At 53.3% G+C, this 19,970-nt stretch overlaps 1 protein-coding gene across 2 annotated transcripts in view; it reads right to left on the bottom strand.

Moving 5' to 3' along the window:
* Window positions 1-19,636, bottom strand: part of trap1 (TNF receptor-associated protein 1) — a 54,685-nt gene extending 35,049 nt beyond the window's left edge. Inside the window, exons 1-6 of one of the 2 annotated variants that reach the window (XM_072269214.1) lie at window positions 19,529-19,636; window positions 12,587-12,751; window positions 11,754-11,836; window positions 11,523-11,663; window positions 6,640-6,711; window positions 5,210-5,370 (exon numbers count right to left, since the gene is read on the bottom strand). In XM_072269214.1, the coding sequence (XP_072125315.1) occupies window positions 5,210-5,370; window positions 6,640-6,711; window positions 11,523-11,663; window positions 11,754-11,836; window positions 12,587-12,751; window positions 19,529-19,622 (716 nt within the window). In that variant the 5' untranslated portion in view covers window positions 19,623-19,636. Of the gene's footprint in view, window positions 1-5,209; window positions 5,371-6,639; window positions 6,712-11,522; window positions 11,725-11,753; window positions 11,837-12,586; window positions 12,752-19,528 lie in introns of those variants that run through there. The other variant, XM_072269215.1, reaches the window with a different exon arrangement.
* Between the last annotated feature and the right edge of the window lie 334 nt (window positions 19,637-19,970).

Raw genomic sequence — 19,970 nt, 5'->3', positions numbered from 1 at the left:
TAACCCCTTCCTTCCCCAAACACCCTCCACACCTCACATTGCATCATTAACCCCTTCGTTCCCCAAACACCCTCCACACCTCACACTGCATCATTAACCCCTTCCTTCCCCAAACACCCTCCACACCTCACACTGCATCATTAACCCCTTCATTCCCCAAACACCCTCCACACCTCACACTGCATCATTAACCCCTTCCTTCCCCAAACACCCTCCACACCTCACATTGCATCATTAACCCCTTCCTTCCCCAAAAACCCCCCACACCTCACACTGCATCATTAACCCCTTCCTTCCCAAACACCCTCCACACCTCACACGGCATCATTAACCCCTTCCTTCCACAAACACCCTCCACACACTCAGCCCCTCACACTGCATTATTAACCCCTTCCTTCCGTAAACACCCTCAACACCACACACACACACTCTGCATCATTAACCCCTTCCTTCCCCAATCACCCTCCACACCACACTGCATCATTAACCCCTTCCATCCCCAAACACCCTCCACACCTCACACTGCATCATTAACCCCTTCCTTCTGTTTTCACCCTCAACACACTCAGCCCCTCACACTACATCATTAATCCCACCCTTCCTTCCGTAAACAACTCAACACCTCACACTGCATCATTAACCCCTTCCTTCCGTAAACACCTTCCACACCTCACACTGCACCATTAACCCCTTCCTTCCCCAAACACCCTCCACACCTCACACTGCATCATTAACCCCTTCCTTCCACAAACAGCCCCTCACTGCATCATTAACCCCTTCCTTCCGTAAACACCCTCCACACCTCACACTGCATCATTAACCCCTTCCTTCCCCAAACACCCTCCACACCTCACACTGCATCATTAACCCCTTCCTTCCCCAAACACCCTCCACACCTCACACTGCATCATTAATCCCTTCCTTCCACAAACACTGTCAGCCCCTCACACACACTGTATCATTAATCCCTTCCTTCCCCAAACACCCTCCACACCTCACACTGCATCATTAACCCCTTCCTTCCCCAAACACCCTCCACACCTCACAATGCATCATTAACCCCTTCCATCCCCAAACACACTCCACACCTCACACTGCATCTTTAACCCCTTCCTTCCCCACCCTCCACACCTCACACTGCATCATTAACCCCTTCCATCCGCAAACACCCTCAACACACTCAGCCCCTCACACTACATCATTAACTCCTTCCTTCCCCAAACACCCTTAACCCCTCACACTGCATCATTAACCCCTTCCTTCCACAAACACCCTCAACACACAGCCCCTCATACTGCATCATTAAACCTTTCCTTCCCCAAACACGCTGAACACTCAGCCCCTCATACTGCATCATTAACCCATTCCCTCCCCAAACACCCTCAACACCTCACAGTGCATCATTAACCTCTTCCCTCCCCAAACACCCTCAACACCTCACACTGCATCATTAATCCCTTCCCTCCCCAAACATCCTCAACACCTCACACTGCATCATTAACCCCTTCCCTCCCAAACACCCTCAACACAGCCCCTCACACTGCATCATTAACCCCTTCCCTCCCCAAACACCCTCAACACCTCACCATCATTAACCCCTCAACACACTCAGCCCCTCACACTACATCATTAACCCATTCCCTCCCCAAACACCCTCAACACTCACACTGCATCATTAACCCCTTCCCTCCCAAACACCCTCAACACACTCAGCCCCTCACACTACATCATTAACCCATTCCCTCCCCACTCTCAACACACTCAGCCCCTCACACTACATCATTAACCCATTCCCTCCCCAAACACCCTCAACACACTCAGCTCCTCATACTGCATCATTAACCCATACCCCCCCCAAACAGCATCAACACACCGAGCCCCTCCCGCAACTTCAAGTTCAGGTTTACTGTCATCTGACAGTACATATATAGAACCAAACAAAATGACATTCCTTCAGACCATGGGCAATCTCTGCTTCACGTCACACCCCCAACACAGGCAACACAGCACCCACCCAGGGGACAATCTCTGCTCCATGTCACACCCTCAACACGGGCAACATAGCAGGCACCCAGGGGGCAATCTCTGCTTGTCACACTCCCAAGAGTGGCAACATAGCAGCCGGTGGATAGAGTTGAGGTCACACAACCCCACAGACCTCGGTCCAATTCCAACCTCCAGTGCTGTCTGTGCGTTCCCCCCGTGACTGTGTAGGTTTTTCCTTCAGGAGTCCCAATATCCCATCTCGATTGATCAAAGGGATTGAGCAATAGCAGGGGAGTGGTAGAGGTGTTGGAAAAAAGTTAACCATGATTGAATGGTGGAGGGACTTGATAGACAGACTGGTCTAATTCTGCTCTTCCTCCACTGTGCGCAGACGTTGTGACCAACCTGAGAGGAACTGCAGGGAGGGAAAGAAGGATATGGAGGGGGGTAGATGACTCTGAGGAAAGGAGGCATGTGGAGGGGGTAGATGACTGTGAGGGAAGGAGGTGGATGATTGTGGGGGAGGGATGTGGAAGGGGGGAGGAGGGTTGTGGAAGAGAGGGGAATGGAGGGATGTGGAAGGTGGTAGATGTCATTGGGGGAAGGACTGTTGTGGAGGGGGGTGATGACCGAGGGGAAGGAGGGACATGGAGGGGGTGATGACCGAGGGGAAGGAGGGACGTGGAGGGGGGTGATGACCGAGGAGGGATGTGGAGGGGGGTGATGACCGAGGGGAAGGAGGGGTGTGGAGGGGGGTGCTGACCGAGGGGAAGGAGGAACGTGGAGGAGGTGATGACCGAGGGGAAGGAGGGACGTGGAGGGGGTGATGACCGAGGGGAAGGAGGGACGTGGAGGGGGTGATGACCGAGGGGAAGGAGGGACGTGGAGGGGGGTGATGACCAAGGGATGTGGAGGGAGGTGATGACTGAGGGGAAGGAGGGATGTGGAGAGGGTGGATGACCGAGGGGAAGGAGGGGTGTGGAGGGGGGTGATGACTGAGGGAAGGAGGGATGTGGAGGGGGGTGATGACCGAGGGGAAGGAGGGATGTGGAGGGGGGTGATGACCGAGGGGAAGGAGGGGTGTGGAGGGGGGTGATGACCGAGGGGAAGGAGGGGTGTGGAGGGGGGTGATGACCGAGGGGAAGGAGGGACGTGGAGGGGGTGATGACTGAGGGGAAGGAGGGACGTGGAGGGGGTGATGACCGAGGGGAAGGAGGGACGTGGAGGGGGGTGATGACCAAGGGGAAGGAGGGATGTGGAGAGGGTGGATGACCGAGGGGAAGGAGGGGTGTGGAGGGGGGTGATGACCGAGGGGAAGGAGGGATGTGGAGGGGGGTGATGACCGAGGGGAAGGAGGGATGTGGAGGGAGGTGATGACCGAGGGGAAGGAGGGATGTGGAGGGGGGTGATGACCGAGGGGAAGGAGGGATGTGGAGGAGGGTGATGACCGAGGGGAAGGAGGGATGTGGAGAGGGTGGATGACGGAGGGGAAGGAGGGATGTAGAGAGGGTGGATGACCGAGGGGAAGGAGGGGTGTGGATGACCGAGGGGAAGGAGGGATGTGGAGAGGGGTGATGACCGAGGGGAAGGAGGGACGTGGAGAGGGGTGATGACCGAGGGGAAGAAGGGATGTGGAGAGGGTGGATGACGGAGGGGAAGGAGGGACGTGGAGGGGGTGATGACCGAGGGGAAGGAGGGACGTGGAGGGGGGTGATGACCAAGGGATGTGGAGGGAGGTGATGACCGAGGGGAAGGAGGGATGTGGAGAGGGTGGATGACCGAGGGGAAGGAGGGGTGTGGAGGGGGGTGATGACCGAGGGGAAGGAGGGATGTGGAGGGGGGTGATGACCGAGGGGAAGGAGGGATGTGGAGGGAGGTGATGACCGAGGGGAAGGAGGGATGTGGAGGGGGGTGATGACCGAGGGGAAGGAGGGATGTGGAGAGGGTGGATGACCGAGGGGAAGGAGGGACGTGGAGGGGGTGATGACCGAGGGGAAGGAGGGATGTGGAGAGGGTGGATGACCGAGGGGAAGGAGGGACGTGGAGGGAGGTGATGATCGAGGGGAAGGAGGGATGTGGAGGGGGGTGATGACCGAGGGGAAGGAGGGATGTGGAGAGGGTGGATGACCAAGGGGAAGGAGGGATGTGGAGGGGGGTGATGACCGAGGGGAAGGAGGGATGTGGAGGGGGGTGATGACCAAGGGGAAGGAGGGATGTGGAGAGGGTGGATGACCGAGGGGAAGGAGTGATGTAGAGAGGGTGGATGACCGAGGGGAAGGAGGGATGTAGAGAGGGTGGATGACCGAGGGGAAGGAGGGACGTGGAGGGAGGTGATGACCGAGGGGAAGGAGGGATGTGGAGGGAGGTGATGACCGAGGGGAAGGAGGGATGTGGAGGGAGGTGATGACCGAGGGGAAGGAGGGATGTGGAGAGGGTGGATGACGGAGGGGAAGGAGGGATGTAGAGAGGGTGGATGACCGAGGGGAAGGAGGGGTGTGGAGGGGGTGGATGACCGAGGGGAAGGAGGGATGTGGAGAGGGGTGATGACCGAGGGGAAGGAGGGACGTGGAGAGGGGTGATGACCGAGGGGAAGAAGGGATGTGGAGAGGGTGGATGACGGAGGGGAAGGAGGGACGTGGAGGGGGGTGATGACCAAGGGGAAGGAGGGTTGTGGAGGGGGGTGATGACCAAGGGATGTGGAGGGACGTGGAGAGGGTGGATGACCCTGAGGGAAGGAGGGGGGTGATGACCGAGGGGAAGGAGGGATGTGGAGGGAGGTGATGACCGAGGGGAAGGAGGGATGTGGAGAGGGTGGATGACTGAGGGGAAGGAGGGACGTGGAGAGGGTGGATGACCGAGGGGAAGGAGGGGGGTGATGACCGAGGGGAAGGAGGGGGGTGATGACCGAGGGGAAGGAGGGATGTGGAGGGAGGTGATGACCGAGGGGAAGGAGGGATGTGGAGAGGGTGGATGACAGAGGGGAAGGAGGGACGTGGAGAGGGTGGATGACCCTGAGGGAAGGAGGGGTGTGGATGAAGGTCGGGCAAGCTCTGATGGGCTGAAGCCTCTATTCCACTTTCTCTCTCTGTCAGGGTCGTCACTCGCTCATTGCGTCTCACCATCTCCGGGTGACCCGTGTTGAGTTTGAACCCGCAACCTGCCCCACGGCCACTGCCGGAGACCAAACCCACTACCCCACCGTACGAAAGGACAGCCTCCTCACCCGTCCGAGGTCCATCTGTACGCGGGGCCGTCCCCGTCCGCCGAGCGCGTGAACACCTCCACCTTGTCGGCCACCATGAACGCTGAGTAGAAGCCAACCCCGAACTGGCCGATGATGCCAGATTTGCTCTCCGCCTGGTCCCTCAGGGCATCAAGGAAAACCTGAGCTCAGCCAGGGGGCAAAGAGACGTCAGTGCTGCTGCTGCTGATGTGGTGCCACTGTTCATGTGGTTTTGCTGGGCATGCTATGTTGCCACGTGACTGCGTGGTGACACTCAGGCGCCGCCCCAGCACATCCCCAGCTTGTGTTGGTTGTTAACACAAATGATGCATTTCACCGTCTGTTTCAACGTGCAAGTAATGGATAAAAGGTGCTCAGGGAAGCCATTTCTCGGCTGGAACCCAGCCAGAATCCCAAGCCAACACGCGCGCAGCTCACTCTGTGTTTGCAGCCAGCTCCCTGTGAGGGGCAAGAGGCCCTTCTCTCTCCACTAGCCTCCTCACACCTTCACATCCCACAGGCAACCTACTCCCAGTGCCACAGGTCCCCAGTCTGAAAGGTACCGCTTTTCACTGATTCTATCATGGATCTTGGATTTACTGAGAATGCCCGCAAGAAAAAAAAAGTTTGGGGCTGAATATGGTGACATACGTGTAATCTGATAATAAACTTAATTTGAATTTGTGAACAGTATTGGATTAGGGCGTAGAATTGTTCATTTTCCAGTACTTTTCTTGTAGTTTTGCTTGCCTATACCTGTTAATAGTTTCTATATAATCATCTGTGTTAGTGTGTGGGTGGTGGAGTGGAGATAGTCTCTACCAAAGGAGGTGTAAAGCGCTCCTTCCCTCCGCCAGCCTGCAGGTCACCCTTGGGCAAGGTGTAGCCCCCAATCAGGGTCACGTGAAGGAACGGGAGGTGGTGGAAGTCCTGGTTATGTGACCATTGCTGCCAGACAGATAATCTCTGAAGAGTATTGATAATGTCTAGGGTCACCTGTCTTGTAGACACTGGCAGAAGGCAGTAATGGTAAAGGACTTGTGTAGAAAAATTTGCAAGGTCAATCATGGTCATGGAACGAAGAACACTGTGAAGGGGTTTCCCCACAGGCAACAATCCCTTGTCATACATCACGACGACATGTGGAACCCTTCAGTAAATTTTCCAGTTGTCTGAGACAACCAGCTTCTTTTTGTTTGTTCGTTCTTTGTTCTTGTACCACTTAATAAAAATGGCCATAGCCACCGAATTTTATGCCTCTTTTGTGACTTCTGCAGTATGTCTGGACCAAGATCACCAAATCGATCACGCAGGTTTAGGTTAGGTGGGGTCTGAGGAACAAGAGATACAGAGGAAGAGGGGAGGGAGAGCTGGACAGTATCCAATCCGTCGGCTGCAGGAGATGAAGTTAACACTAGTGTCTCTCCTACCTTTGATCCAGAGTGTGCGATAGTTCCCAGATTCTGAACGAGTTCGTCCCTGCTCATCCCGATGCCCGTGTCCTGTCAGAGTGAATGACGCGTTAACGTTCTGCACGCGAGCGTTGCCTCTGTAGACACACAGGGAACCCACTGGTGAGAGAGAGGGGGTGGGCTGGGAGACATGAGACAGCTCAGTGTTTTAGGTTGGTAGGGTTGGTTCTGTGGACAGTGTGGGGAGTCAGGAGTCAGAGGTCGGGGTCAATAGGTGAGGGTCAGAGCAGGAGCCAGTGTTTGGAGCCGAGGTCGGAGCACTCGACGGTCAAAGATTCCCGTGGCAGATGTCAGGGCGGTAGGCGCTGAAAACAAAGACCAGCGACCCCCATGGACAAGGGCTGACGCGCCTCCACCCCCCTCACCCTCACCCCCATAATTCAGTGAGTCCTGCGACCAGAGTACATGGGAGTCCAGAGGTCAAGGCCCGAAGATTTGGACGTTGGAGGCCCAGGTGTGGCCTGTACTTGGGTGGAAGGATGGGGGGAAAAGGCTTCGTCTAGTTGTTGTTGCTTGTGTTTTCCTGCCAAACATGCACCATTAACTTGAAGGAGAGAGGGAAGGGGGGAGGAGGAGAGGGGGAAGGGGGGAGGGGGAGAGGGGGAAGGGGGGAGGGGGAGGGGGAGAGAGGGGAGGGGGAAGGGGAGGGGGGAAGGGGGAGGGGAGAGGGGGGAGGGGGAAGGGGGGAAGGGGGAAGGGGGAAGGGGGGAAGGGGGGAGGGGGAGAGGGGGAGAGGGGGAGAGGGGGAGGGGGGAGGGGGGAGGGGGGAGGGGGAGGGGGAGGGGGAGGGGGAGAGGGAGGGGGAGGGGGAGAGGGAGAGGGAGAGGGGGAAGGGGAAGGGGAGAGGGGGAGGGGGAGAGGGGGAAGGGGAGAGGGAGAGGGGGAGGGGGAGGGGGAAGAGAGAGGGGGAAGAGGGGGGAGGGAGAGGAGAGGAAGGGGGAGGGGAGAGGGGCGGGGAGAGGGGAGGGGAGGGGAGAGGGGGGAGGGGGGAGAGGGGAGAGGGGGGAGGGGGGAGAGGGGGAGAGGGGGAGAGGGGAGGGGGGAGAGGGGAGAGGGGAGGGGGAGAGAGAGAGGGGGGAGAGAGGGGGGGGAGAGAGGGGGGGAAGAGAGGGGGAGGGGAAGGGGAAGGAGAGAGAGGGGAGAGGGGGAGAGGGAGAGAGGGGAGAGGGGGAGAGGGGAGGGGGAGGGGGAGGGGAGGGGAGGGGAGGGGAGGGGAGAGGGGGGAGAGGGAGAGGGGGAGAGGGGAGGGGGGAGGGGAGAGGGGGAGAGGGGGGAGAAGGGGAGAGGGGGAGAGGGGGGAGAAGGGGAGAGGGGGAGAGGGGGGAGAAGAGGAGAGGGGGAGAGGGGGGAGAAGGGGAGAGGGGGGAGAAGAGGAGAGGGGGAGAGGGGGGAGAAGGGGAGAGGGGGAGACAGGGGAGAGGGAGGGGGAGAGGGAGGGGGAGAGGGAGGGGGAGAGGGGGGAGAGGGAGGGGGGAGGGGGGAGGGGGGAGGGAGGGGAGGTGGGAGGGGGGAGGGAGGGGAGGTGGGAGGGGGGAGGGAGGGGAGAGAGAGGGGGGAGGGAGGGGGGAGAGGGAGGGGAGAGGGGGGAGAGGGGGAAGGGGGAGGGGGAGGGGGAGGGGAGGGGGAGGGGGAGGGGGAGGGGAGGGGGAGAGGGAGGGGAGAGGGGGGAGGGGAGAGGGAGGAGGGAGAGAGGAGAGAGGGGAGGGGAGGAGAGAGGGGAGGGGGGAGAGGGGGAGGGGAGAGAGGGGAGGGGAGAGAGGGGAGAGGGGAGGGGAGAGAGGGGAGGGGAGAGAGGGGAGGGGGGAGAGGGGGAGGGGAGAGGTGGAGGGGAGAGGGGGAGGGGAGGGGAGAGAGGGTAGGGAGGGGGAGAGAGGGGAGGGGGAGGGGGAGGGGGAGGTGAGAGGGGGGAGGTGAGAGGGGGAGGGGGAGGGAAGGGAGAGGGAGGGGGGAGGGAAGGGAGAGGGGGGGAGAGAGGGGAGAGGGGGGAGAGAGGGGAGAGGGGGGGAGAGAGGGGAGAGGGAGGGGGGAGAGAGGGGAGAGGGAGGGGGGAGAGAGGGGAGAGGAGGGGGAGAGGGGGAGGGGGAGGGAGAGGGGGAGGGGGAGGGAGAGGGGGGAGGGGGAGGGGGGAGGGGAAGTGGGAAGGGCAGAGAGAGGGTGTAAGGTGGGAGAGAGGGTGTAAGGTGGGAGCCATTTTAAAAAGGATGGATTACATCTGAACCCAAGCGGGGACCAATATCCTGTGGGCCAGTTTGCTGGAAGAGCTGGGAAGGGTTTAACCTAATTTGGCAGGGGGTTTAGAACCAGTGTGATGGGGCAGTTGATATTAAAGTAGTTGCAGTGTGTAGTGAGACTGTGAGGAAGGACAGGTAGGTGATAGGGCAGCATTGCAGTCAGTGGGATAAGTTAAAGTGTAACAGGGGGCCAAAATCAAAAAGGGAGATGAATACAGGACTGAAGATGTTATATTTGAATGCACACAGTATACGGAATAAGGTAGATGATCTTGTAGCACAGTTAGAGATGGGCAGGAATGATGCTGTGGCTGAAAGATGATCATAGTTGGAAGTTTTGCATCCGAAGGTACACATTGTATCGAAAGGATAGCCAGACAGGCAGAGAGGATGGAGTGGCTCTGTCAGTACAAAATGAAATCAAATCTCTAGAGAGGTGACATGGGATCAGAAGGTGTACAATCCCTATGGGTAGAGTTAAGAAACTGCAAGGGTAAAAAAGACCTCCAAATAGTAGCCAGGATGTGTGATACAAGTTACAATGTGAGATAGAAAAGGCATGTAAAAGAAGCAATATTACAATAGTGATCGGGGACTTCAATATGCAGGAGAATTGGGAACATCAGGAAAGGAATTTGTACAAATCCTACCGGATGGCTTTTTACAGCAGCTTGTTGTTAAGGCCACCGGGGGAATGGCAATTCTGAATTGGGTGCTGTGTAACAACCCAGGTTTGATTAGGGAGCTTGTGGTAAAGGACCCCTCAGGAGACAGTGACCCTAATATGAGATAATATACCTTGGTAATTTGGAAGACACAGGATAGATACATCCAAAAGAAACAGAAGTATTCTAAAGAGATGTCAAAACCATGCCCTGACAAGGTAAGTCAAAGACAGAATAAAAGGAGAGTCAGTGGATATTGTTTATTTGGATTTTCAGAAGGCCTTTGACAAGGTGCCATTTAGCAAGTCCGTGGTATTACAGAAAAAACTACTAGCAAGGATTGAAATTTGGCTGACTGGTAAGAGGCACAGTGGGAATAAAGGGAACCCTTTCTGCCGCTGACAACTGGTGTTCCGCAGGGGTCTGTGTTGGGACCCATTCTCTTTACCTTATATGTCAATGATTTCCATGACTGAACTGATGGCTTTGTGGCCAAGTTTGCAGACGATATGAAGATAGGTGCAGGGGTAGCTGGTGCTGAGGAAGCAGGGTGTCTGCAGAAGGACATAAACAGATTGGAGGAATGAGCAAAGAAGTAGCAGATTGAACGTTCAGTAGGAAGTATGTGGTCATGCGTTGTGGCAGAAGGAAGAACAGTGTGGACTGTTTTATAAATAGGGAGAAAATTCAAAAATCAGAGGATTCACTGAAGATTAACTGAGGAAGGCAAATGTGATCTTAGCCTTCATTTCGAGAGGACTAGTAAATAAAAGCAAGGATGTAATGCTGAGGCTTTATAAAATCAAACTTCATTTGGGCCCCTTATTTAAGAAAAGATGTGCTCAGAGGGCCAAGAAGAGGTTAACAAAAAGATTCTGGAAAAGCAGGAGTTAACAGAGGGGGAGCGTTTGATGGCTCTGGGCCCGTACTCACCGGAGTTGAGAAGAATGAGAAGAGAATCTCACTAAAACCTATCAAATATTGAAGGGCCTGGACAGGGAAGATGTGAAGAGGATGTTTCCTGTAGTGGGAGTCTAGGACCAAAGGCACAGCTTCAGAATTGAAGGACATTCATTTGGAACAGAGATGAGGAGGAATTTCTTCAGCCAGAGGAAGGTGAATCTGTGGAATTCTTTGCCACAGACGGCTGTGGAGACCAAGCAATTAGGTATGTTTAAAATGGAAATTGATAGGTTCTTGATTAGTCAGGGCATCAAAGGTTACAGAGAGAAGTTAGGAGAATGGGGTTGAGAGGAATAATAAATCAGCCATGATGGAATGGTGGAGTAGACACAATGGGCCTAATGGCCCGATTCGCTCCTATATCTTATGGTGAGCATGACATATTGGCGTCACTTGCAGACTGCCCCCAGCACATCCTTAGGTTGTGTTGGTTGTTAACACAAATGACGTTTACAAGGATGTTGCCTGGATTGGGGAGCACGCCTTATGAGAATAGGTTGAGTGAACTTGGCCTTTTCTCACTGGAGCGACGGAGGATGAGAAGTGACCTGGTAGAGGTGTATAAGATGATGAGAGGCATTGATCATGTGGACAGTCAGAGGCTTCGTCCCAGGGCTGAAAAGGTTGCTACAAGAGGACACAGGTTTAAGGTGCTGGGGAGTAGGTACAGAGGAGATGTCAGGGGTAAGTTTTTTACGCAGAGAGTGGTGACTGTGTGGAATGGGCTGCTGGCAACGGTGGTGGAGGCGGATACGATAGGGTCTTTTAAGAGACTTTTGGATAGGTACATGGAGCTTAGAAAAATAGAGGGCTATGGGTAAGCCTAGTAATTTCTAAGGTAGGGACATGTTCAGCACAACTTTGTGGGCCGAAGGACCTGTATTGTGCTGTAGGTTTTCTATGTTTCTAAATGGGGCAGGGGATGTTTCAACAGAGATGCTAAAGAAATGAGTCTGACTAGGAGAGCTGGGGCAGTCCTCACCTGAATGGTTAGAGTTCCCTTCTCGGTGTTAGTCTGCAGGTGAATCTCCAGGGGACCCTGCTCCTGCGTGCTGCTCAGCATTCTGTGACGAAGCTTCTCCAGGGCATCGCTGCCGTTTGATATCAGCTCCCGAATGAATATCTGCGATTGTCAGCAGGTTAAAGACTCGAAATTCACAGCCAGAAAACCAGGCAAGCCCCACCTGCAGCAGAGAACGAGGGAGGGTCTTACCTCTTTCTCCGAGTACAGGGAGCGGGCCACAATATCCAGAAGCTTCTTTGTCTCCGCCTGAAACTCATGCTTCGAAAAAGATCCTGCCGACAAGCCAGGTGGGAAACAAGAGTTCAAACAGAGCAACAGAAATCACAAGCAGGAGGACTGAGGAAGCAGGGCAGTTGCCCTTCCACAGGAAGGTCAAGGAGAGAATCGGAAGCCGTCGGAAAACACAAGAGGGTCTTGTTAAACTAGACTAACTGGGTAGATGGGTTGAAAACGAGAGCTGGGGTAGAGAGCATCCCGACACGCTGCACCACTGTGACTGACAGGAAGGCACCACTGGCACCAGCCTACCCACCAACAAGGACTGGCACACAGAACAGCACCAGAGAGGGGCCAGTAACATCATGAAGGGTCCCACCCACCCTGCTCATGGACTGTCTGCCCCACTCCCACCAGGGAGGAGGCTACGTACCATCCACACCAGGACCACCAGACTCAAACCTGTTCCTTTCCCCAAGCAGTAAGGCTGATCAACACCTCCACCCGCTGACCCATCCCGAAACACCACTACTTTATTACTTCCTGTCAGTCACTTTACGTGCAGACACTCCTGTGCCTAGCATCACGTTATGGACAGAGAATCAATCTCTGTATATAAGCTAGCTTGTGTATTTCTATTTATTACAGTTTTTTAGATAACGTGTTCTTGTGGTTTTTGTTATTGTGTGTTTTTGTGCTGCATCGGATCTGGAGTAACAGTTATTTTGTTTTCCTTTACACTGGTGCACTGGAAGTGACATTTAAACACTCTGGAATCTCATGGGGTCAGGGCTTCAGCCTCCCACCTTCCACATTCTCCGAGTCGGTGATGATGTTGTGCAGAGCCTCTCCCTCCTGAGTTTGCACTGACTGCGTGCTGTACAGGCGCCAGGACAGGGACCGGGTGGTGGGGTCACATCTCCGATGGTGCCCCAGGAAAGCTGCAGCCGGCAACGCCCAAGTCTCCCTCCCTGCAGAAAAGAACAGCGTCAAGATGTCAGTGGGAGCCGATTAGGAGAGACGGCAACGAAGTGGCGGATGGAAAACAGTACAGTGGATTCCAGTTAATTAGGCCATTGGATAATCCGGGCAGCTGCTTCCACATATTTGGGACAACTCTTAAAGAACAAAAACATTGACAAAATAGCCAGGATTCCCTTCGTTTATTTGGGACACCATGCCACTTAAATGGGACAGGAGACTGCTGCTGAGCAGCTTCTAACTCGCGCCCGTCACGTGCCTTTGCATGACATTAGACACTGTGCTCCCACTGAACAGCCATTAAATAGCATCAGTTGCGTGTGCTTCTGTTCAAAAAGCAGTGATTTTTGTCACTGATAGCTGGTGAGAAATAAGCAGTCAGACAACTTAGAACTGTTTTGTTCACTGTGGTTTCAAGCTTTCAGGCTTGGAAATGCCAGAATGGCGCCGTGTTCCAAGCTCTGTTCCAAATTAGATTAGGTTAGATTATGAGGACACTCAGTCCTCGTTTATTGTCATTTAGAAATGCATGCATTAAAAAATGATGCAATGTTCCTCCAGAAAGATATCACAGGAAACACAGGACAAACCAAGACTAAAACTGACAAAACCACATAATTATAACATATAGTTACAACAGTGCCATAATACCATAATTTGATAAAGAGCAGACCATAGGCATAGTTAAAAAAGTCTCAAAGTCCCGATAGCCTCATCATCTCACGCAGACGGTTGAAGGGAGAAACTCTCCCTGCCATGAATCTCCAAGCACCTCAAACTTGCCGATGCAGCACCATTGGAAGCACCCGACCGCAGCATGAGTCCATCCGAAAACTTCGAGCCTCCGACCAGCCCTCCGACACCGAGCACCATCCTCTGCCGAGCGCTTTGACCCCACCCCGGCTGCCGAGCAATAAGCAAAGCCGAGGACTCGGGGCCTTCCCCTCCGGAGATTTCGGACTACATGATAGCAGCAGCAGCGAAGCAGGCATTTCAGAAGTTTCACCATATGTTCCTCCGTGCTCTCACATCCGTCTCCGTCAAATTAGGATTGTGCACGGCACCCTACTTGACAAATAACAGACATCACCACCGGAGTGGCTACTGCGAGCTGCCTCTACAGTATATTGCTAATTTCTAGGATTTTAATAGCATTTTCTGTTCAAGTAGCTGATAGTCACATCAGACACGACAGACTGACCTTTCCGAACTTCGGAAAGACGACATTTACCCACCATGTGCTGCCTTTCCTACACTGGGATCCCCTGCTTGCGCGATCCATGGGAGACTCATCGCTTACACCGCCAGTACCTTGAAAGAAGCGCCAGAGGCGAGGGAGAAGGGCTGACGTCCTGGTGAGGCTGAGATGGCGTGCAAATCGATCGGCGCTCCCTGGCATCCTTCTGGCTAACGTTCAGTCCCTGGATAACAAGCTTTGTGAACTGAAAGCCAGAATCTCCTATCAGTGGGAAACAAAGGAGTGCAATGTTTTGTGCTTCATGGAGACCTGGCTGATGGAAGAGATACCGGATCATGTCATCAAGCCCTCTGGGTTCTCCCTGTTCCAGGCAGACAGGTCAAAAACCTCACTGGGAAGAGTAAAGGAGGAAGGGTATGCTTCATGGTCAGCAATGCTTGGTGCAACCCCCAGAATGTGCATGCACTCAAATCCTTTTGTTCCCCAGACCTGGAATACCTGGTGCTGCTGTGCAGACCCTACTGGCTGCGTAGGGAGTTCATGGCTGTTATCATCACAGCCGTGTACATTCCGCCGCAGGCTGATACTGACCTGGCTCTGGAGGAACTGTACGAGACCATCAGCACGCTGGAGACTGCACACCAGAAGCTGCCTTCATCGTCGCCAGTGACTTTAATTGAATGTCACTGACTAAAGTCTCTCTGAAGTTTTGCCAGCACATGCAGGTGAGCACATGGGGAGATAGCAAACTCGACCACTGCTACTCTCCCTTCCACAACGCTCCTCCGCCCTCCATTTGGAAAATCTGATCACTCCTCCATTTTCTGGGGCCAAAGTGAAGTGCAGGCAGAAGCTCAAGCAAGAGGCGGTCATAGTTAAAACCGTCCACTGTTGGTCCAACCCATCTGCCTCCATGCTGCAGGACTGCTTCGATGACGTCGACTGGAATATCTTCCATGATGGGGATGTCTCTGAGTTCACGGAAGGGGTCACGAGTTTCATCCGGAAGTGCATTGAGGGTGCTGTTCCCTAAAAGTCAGACAGGGTCTTCCCGAATCAGAAACCCTGGATCAACAGTTCCGTACTGACCGTGCGACGCAGAGCTCACAGTGCCGGTGATCAACAGGACCTGAGGAAACGCAGCTGCGATCCGCACAAGGTCTTCACGGCAGTGAAACAATACAGGGACAAGATCCAGACTCAACTATCCACCAATAACACACACATCTTACAGCAAGGTCTGCACACCATCGTAGACTTCAAAGCTAAACGCAGTGGAGTTTACAACATTGCTGCCTCTCTCCCAGGTGAGTTAAATTCTTTTTACAATCGATTCAATGTCGCCAATATTGAGCCCCCGAGGAGAGCTACAGCTGATGTGACCTGCAGCTTGGTCATCTCTGAGACCGAAGTACACAGCTGCTTCCAACGGGGGGACAGTCACAAGGCGGCGGAACCGGCCGGCATCCCAGGGCGAGTACTCAAGATGAGCGCAGCACAACTGGTAGGTGTGTTTATAGACACTTTTAATCTCTTCCTCTCCTAGTGTAGAGTGCCCTCCTGCTTCAAAATATCCACCATTGTTCCGGTACCTAAAAAGACCAAGGTAACATGTCTGAACGACTGGCGTCCTGTCACACTCACCTCAATAATAGCAAATGCTTAGAGGGGCTGGTCAAGGACAACATCTGCAGCATGCTACCACCCACACTGGACCCCCTACAATTCCCCTACCGACACAACCGATCGACAGACGATGCAATAGCCACTGATCTTCATACCGTCCTTACACATCTGGAGAAGGATGCTTATGTGAGAATGCTGTTCTTGGACTACAGTTCAGCATTCAACACCATAATTCCCTCCAGGCTCGACAAGAAGCTCAGAGACCTCGGCCTTCACCCTGCCTTGTGTAGCTGAATCCTGGACTTCCTGTCAGATCACTGGCAGGTGGTAAGAGTGGGCTCCCTCACCTCTGCCCCTTTGACCCTCAACACAGGTGCCCCTCAGGGCTGTGTACTAAGTCCCCTCCTTTGCTCTCTGTATACCCATGACTGTGTCGCCACCCACAGCTCCAATCTGCTAATTAAATTTGCTGATGACACTACACTGATTGGCCTAATCTCAAATAATAATGAGGCAGCCTACAGGGAAGAAGTCATCTCTCTGACACAGTGGTGTCAAGAAAACAACCTCTCCCTCAATGTTGCAAAAACAAAGGAGCTGGTTGTGGATTACAGGAGGAATGGACTCAGGCTAACCCCTATTGACATCAATGGATCCAGGGTTGAGCAGCATACACATCACCGAGGACCTCACGTGATCTGTACATACCGACTGTGTGGTGAAAAAGATACAACAGTGCCTCCTTCACCTCAGACAGTTAAATACGAACTTCCTACAGGGGCACAATTGAGAGCATCCTGACTGGCTACATCACTGCCTGGTATGAGAACTGTACCTCCCTTAATCACAGGACTCTGTAGAGAGTGGTGTGGACAGCCCAGCGCATCTGTAGTTGTGAATTTCCCATGATTCAGGATATTTACAAAGACAGGTATGTAAAAAAGGCCCGAAGGATCATTGGGGACCTGAGTCACCCCAACCACAATCTATTCCAGCTGCTACCATCCGGGAAACAGTACTGCAGCATAAAAGCCAGGACCAACAGGCTCCGGGACAGCTTCTTCCAGCAGGCCATCAGACTGATTAATTCATGCTGATACAACTGTATTTCTATGTTACATTGACTGTGTTCTTGTACATACTATTTATTATAAATTACTATAAATTGCACATTTGAACAGAGACACAACATAAAGGTTTTTACTCCCCATGTTTATGAAGGATTTAAGTAGTAAAGTCAATTCAATTCAGAAATAGCCGTGAGTGAAAATAAAACAATTTCACTTCAGCAAGTTAGGAACTATGAAGAACTTGAAGGTATCTTCATTGTTACAATGAAAATGAAGATTTGGAGGATGCAATCATGAAAGGCATTGTGTGAAGGCCGTCCATTATCTACAATAGGTGTCTGCACTGATTTTGTTCATTTACAGTCAATCGAAAAAGCACTGGATAAACTCCTCTGACGATAGGTATTAGGAACTAATACACAGTTTTACAGTACTGTAGTACTACTGATAAGTGTTCTCATTCGCTCTGTATTTCACTTAAATACATAATTTGTTACTCAGTTAAACAGTAATTTGTCTTTTTTTTTATATACCTTTGTAACTATTTCCATGAAACTTTGGCTTAATTAGGCCAAAACGTACTGGTTTCAATGTGTCCTAATGAATTGGAACCCACTGTACTGTGTGGGGAAGTGTGTTGTCATGCACTTTGATGGCAGGAATAAAAGCATAGACTGCTTTAACAGGGAAATAATTCATAAATCAGAAGTGCAAAGGGTTTTGGAGTTTTGTGCAGGATTCCTTGCAGGTTGAGTCGATGGTAAAGAGGGAAATACAATGCTAGCGTTCATTCCCAGAGGATTCGCAATCTGGAGAGTAGTTTTGGGGCAGGTATCTAAGAAAGGAGGTGCTGGCACTGAACGATTCCATGAGGATGTTTTCAGTAACGGGGGAGTCTGGGACCAGGGGGCGCAGCCTCAGAGTAGAGGGTCGTCCATTTAGAACAGCGATGAGGAGGTATTTCTTTAACCAGAGGGTAGTGAATCTGTGGAATTCATTGCCACAGATGGCTGTGGAAGCCAAGTCATTGGTATTTTTAAGCAGAGATCCATAGATTCTTGATTAATCAGTGCATCAATGCTTACGGGAAGAAGGCAGGAGATGGGGTTGAGACGGATAATAAATCAGCCATGATGGAATGACAGAGCAGACTGAATGGGCTGAATGGCCTAATTCTGCTCCTGTCTTATGGAATCCTTCAGACAGCCGGAGGAACCACTTGGCCCTTCGCATGATCTTGATTCCACACGACCTTGACCCTCCCCAACAGAAGCTGCCTCACCACAGCAGCCGAGGGTCCTTAATCATCTGGGTAAGTGGGCTGCACAATGACAAATGCAATTTAATTCGGATAAGTTGAGGTGTTACATTTTGCGAGGACAATGAGGGTAGGTCTTTCACAGTGGAGGTAGATGGTTGTAGAACAGAGGGACATTGGGATACATGTAGATGGTTCCCGGGAAGTGGTCTCACGGGTAGACAGGGAGATGGTGGTGGTGTTGGGCACGGGGGCAAGGAGCTGTGACGTTACGTTGCAGTTGTACAAGGAAATGGTGAGGCTGCGCTCGGAGTAGTGTGTTCAGTTTTAGTCACCCTGTTGTAGAAAAGATGCCAGTAGACTGGAAAAATTAGAGATTTATGAGGATGTTGCTTGGATTCAAGGCACTGAGCAAGGAAGAGAAGCTGAGCAGGACAAAAAGTTTGGCACAGACTAGATGGGCCAAACAGCCTGTTTCTGTGCTGTAGTGCGCTATGACCTTATTCATTGGAAATTAGGACAATCAGGGTGATCTTAAAGCATCCCAGGTTTTAAGGTGAGAGGGGAAGAATTTAACGTGAACTGCTGGGGCCCATTAGGTTTGTTGGTACTTGGAGCAAGCTACTAGAGGGAATAATTCAACCAGGTACATTAACAACATTTAATAGACATGACAGACAGATAGGTACATGGATAGGAAGGGAAGAGCAAGGGGTCCACAGACCCCTCGGTTAGCGGTATTGGTCTGTGGCATAAAGAGGCTGGGGACCCCCTGCTCTGGAAGGATCTGGGCCAAACACAGGCAAATAAAACCAGCTTCAATGGGGACTTTGGTTGGCATGGCAGGGACCAAATGCCTGCTTCCACCGGAATCTCCCAGTGATGTATTTGTTGTTCCTGATTCGAGTGATTCTACTCCCCCACCTCCCTCATTCATCCCTCCAATCCACTCTCCCTACCTCTCTCATTTACTGTCCCCCTCCCACTTCGTCTCTACCTCTTCACCCACCTCCCTCACTCTCCCTACCCTCTCACCCACCTCCCTCACTCTCCCTACTCACCCACCTCCCTCACCCTCATTTACCTCCCTCACTCTCCCTACCCTCTCACCCACCTCCCTCACTCTCCCTACTCACCCACCTCCCTCACTCTCCCTACCTCTTCACCCACCTCCCTCACTCTCCCTACTCACCCACCTCCCTCACCCTCATTTACCTCCCTCACTCTCACCCACCTCCCTCACTCTCCCTACCCTCTCACCCACCTCCCTCACTCTCCCTACCCTCTCACCCACCTCCCTCACTCTCCCTACCCTCTCACCCACCTCCCTCTCTCCCTACTCACCCACCTCCCTCACTCTCCCTACTCACCCACCTCCCTCACCCTCATTTACCTCCCTCACTCTCTCACCCACCTCCCTCACTCTCCCTACCCTCTCACCCACCTCCCTCACTCTCCCTACTCACCCACTTCCCTCACCCTCATTTACCTCCCTCACCCTCATTTACCTCCCTCACTCTCCCTACCCTCTCACCCACCTCCGTCACCAGATCGCACTCCCTATCACTTCCCCTTCGTCCTCATCCACCCTCCGCCGCCCCCCGCGGTGACTGACCGGCGGTGCCGCCGCCCCAAGGCCCCGGGGTCCGGACCCGGGCCGCCCGCCGAACCACCGCCAGCGCCGCACGGGTCACCCTGCTCTGCGCCATGCTGTCGCGTTACTGACGTCACGGCCCATTCGGGTCCTTCTTGGTACGCGGCGGCCTCTGTCCCACTAGGGCTGCCCGCGCGGCGCCTGCTTGGAAACTGGAAAACAAAATAAATCAGAGGGGGAAAAAACCTTCGAACGCCCGACCCTGATGTCCGGGATCATCTCGGTTTCTGGTCAGTGGAGACCCCAGGATGGTACTGGTAGAGAATCTGGGAGGCAATTACAATGCCACTGAAAATCAAGGCGGTTACACTATCTCCCCTGTGGAGAGGGTCACTGGTGTCTGTTTGATATTACTCTCTTTTAAAGATCAGCTTTATTTGTAAATGTACATAGAGAAAACACT

Source organism: Mobula birostris, chromosome 9 (assembly GCF_030028105.1).
Source record: "Mobula birostris isolate sMobBir1 chromosome 9, sMobBir1.hap1, whole genome shotgun sequence".
In the NCBI taxonomy this organism is placed as follows: Eukaryota; Metazoa; Chordata; class Chondrichthyes; order Myliobatiformes; family Myliobatidae; genus Mobula; species Mobula birostris.
This window is presented reverse-complemented; position numbering and strand designations above follow the sequence as displayed.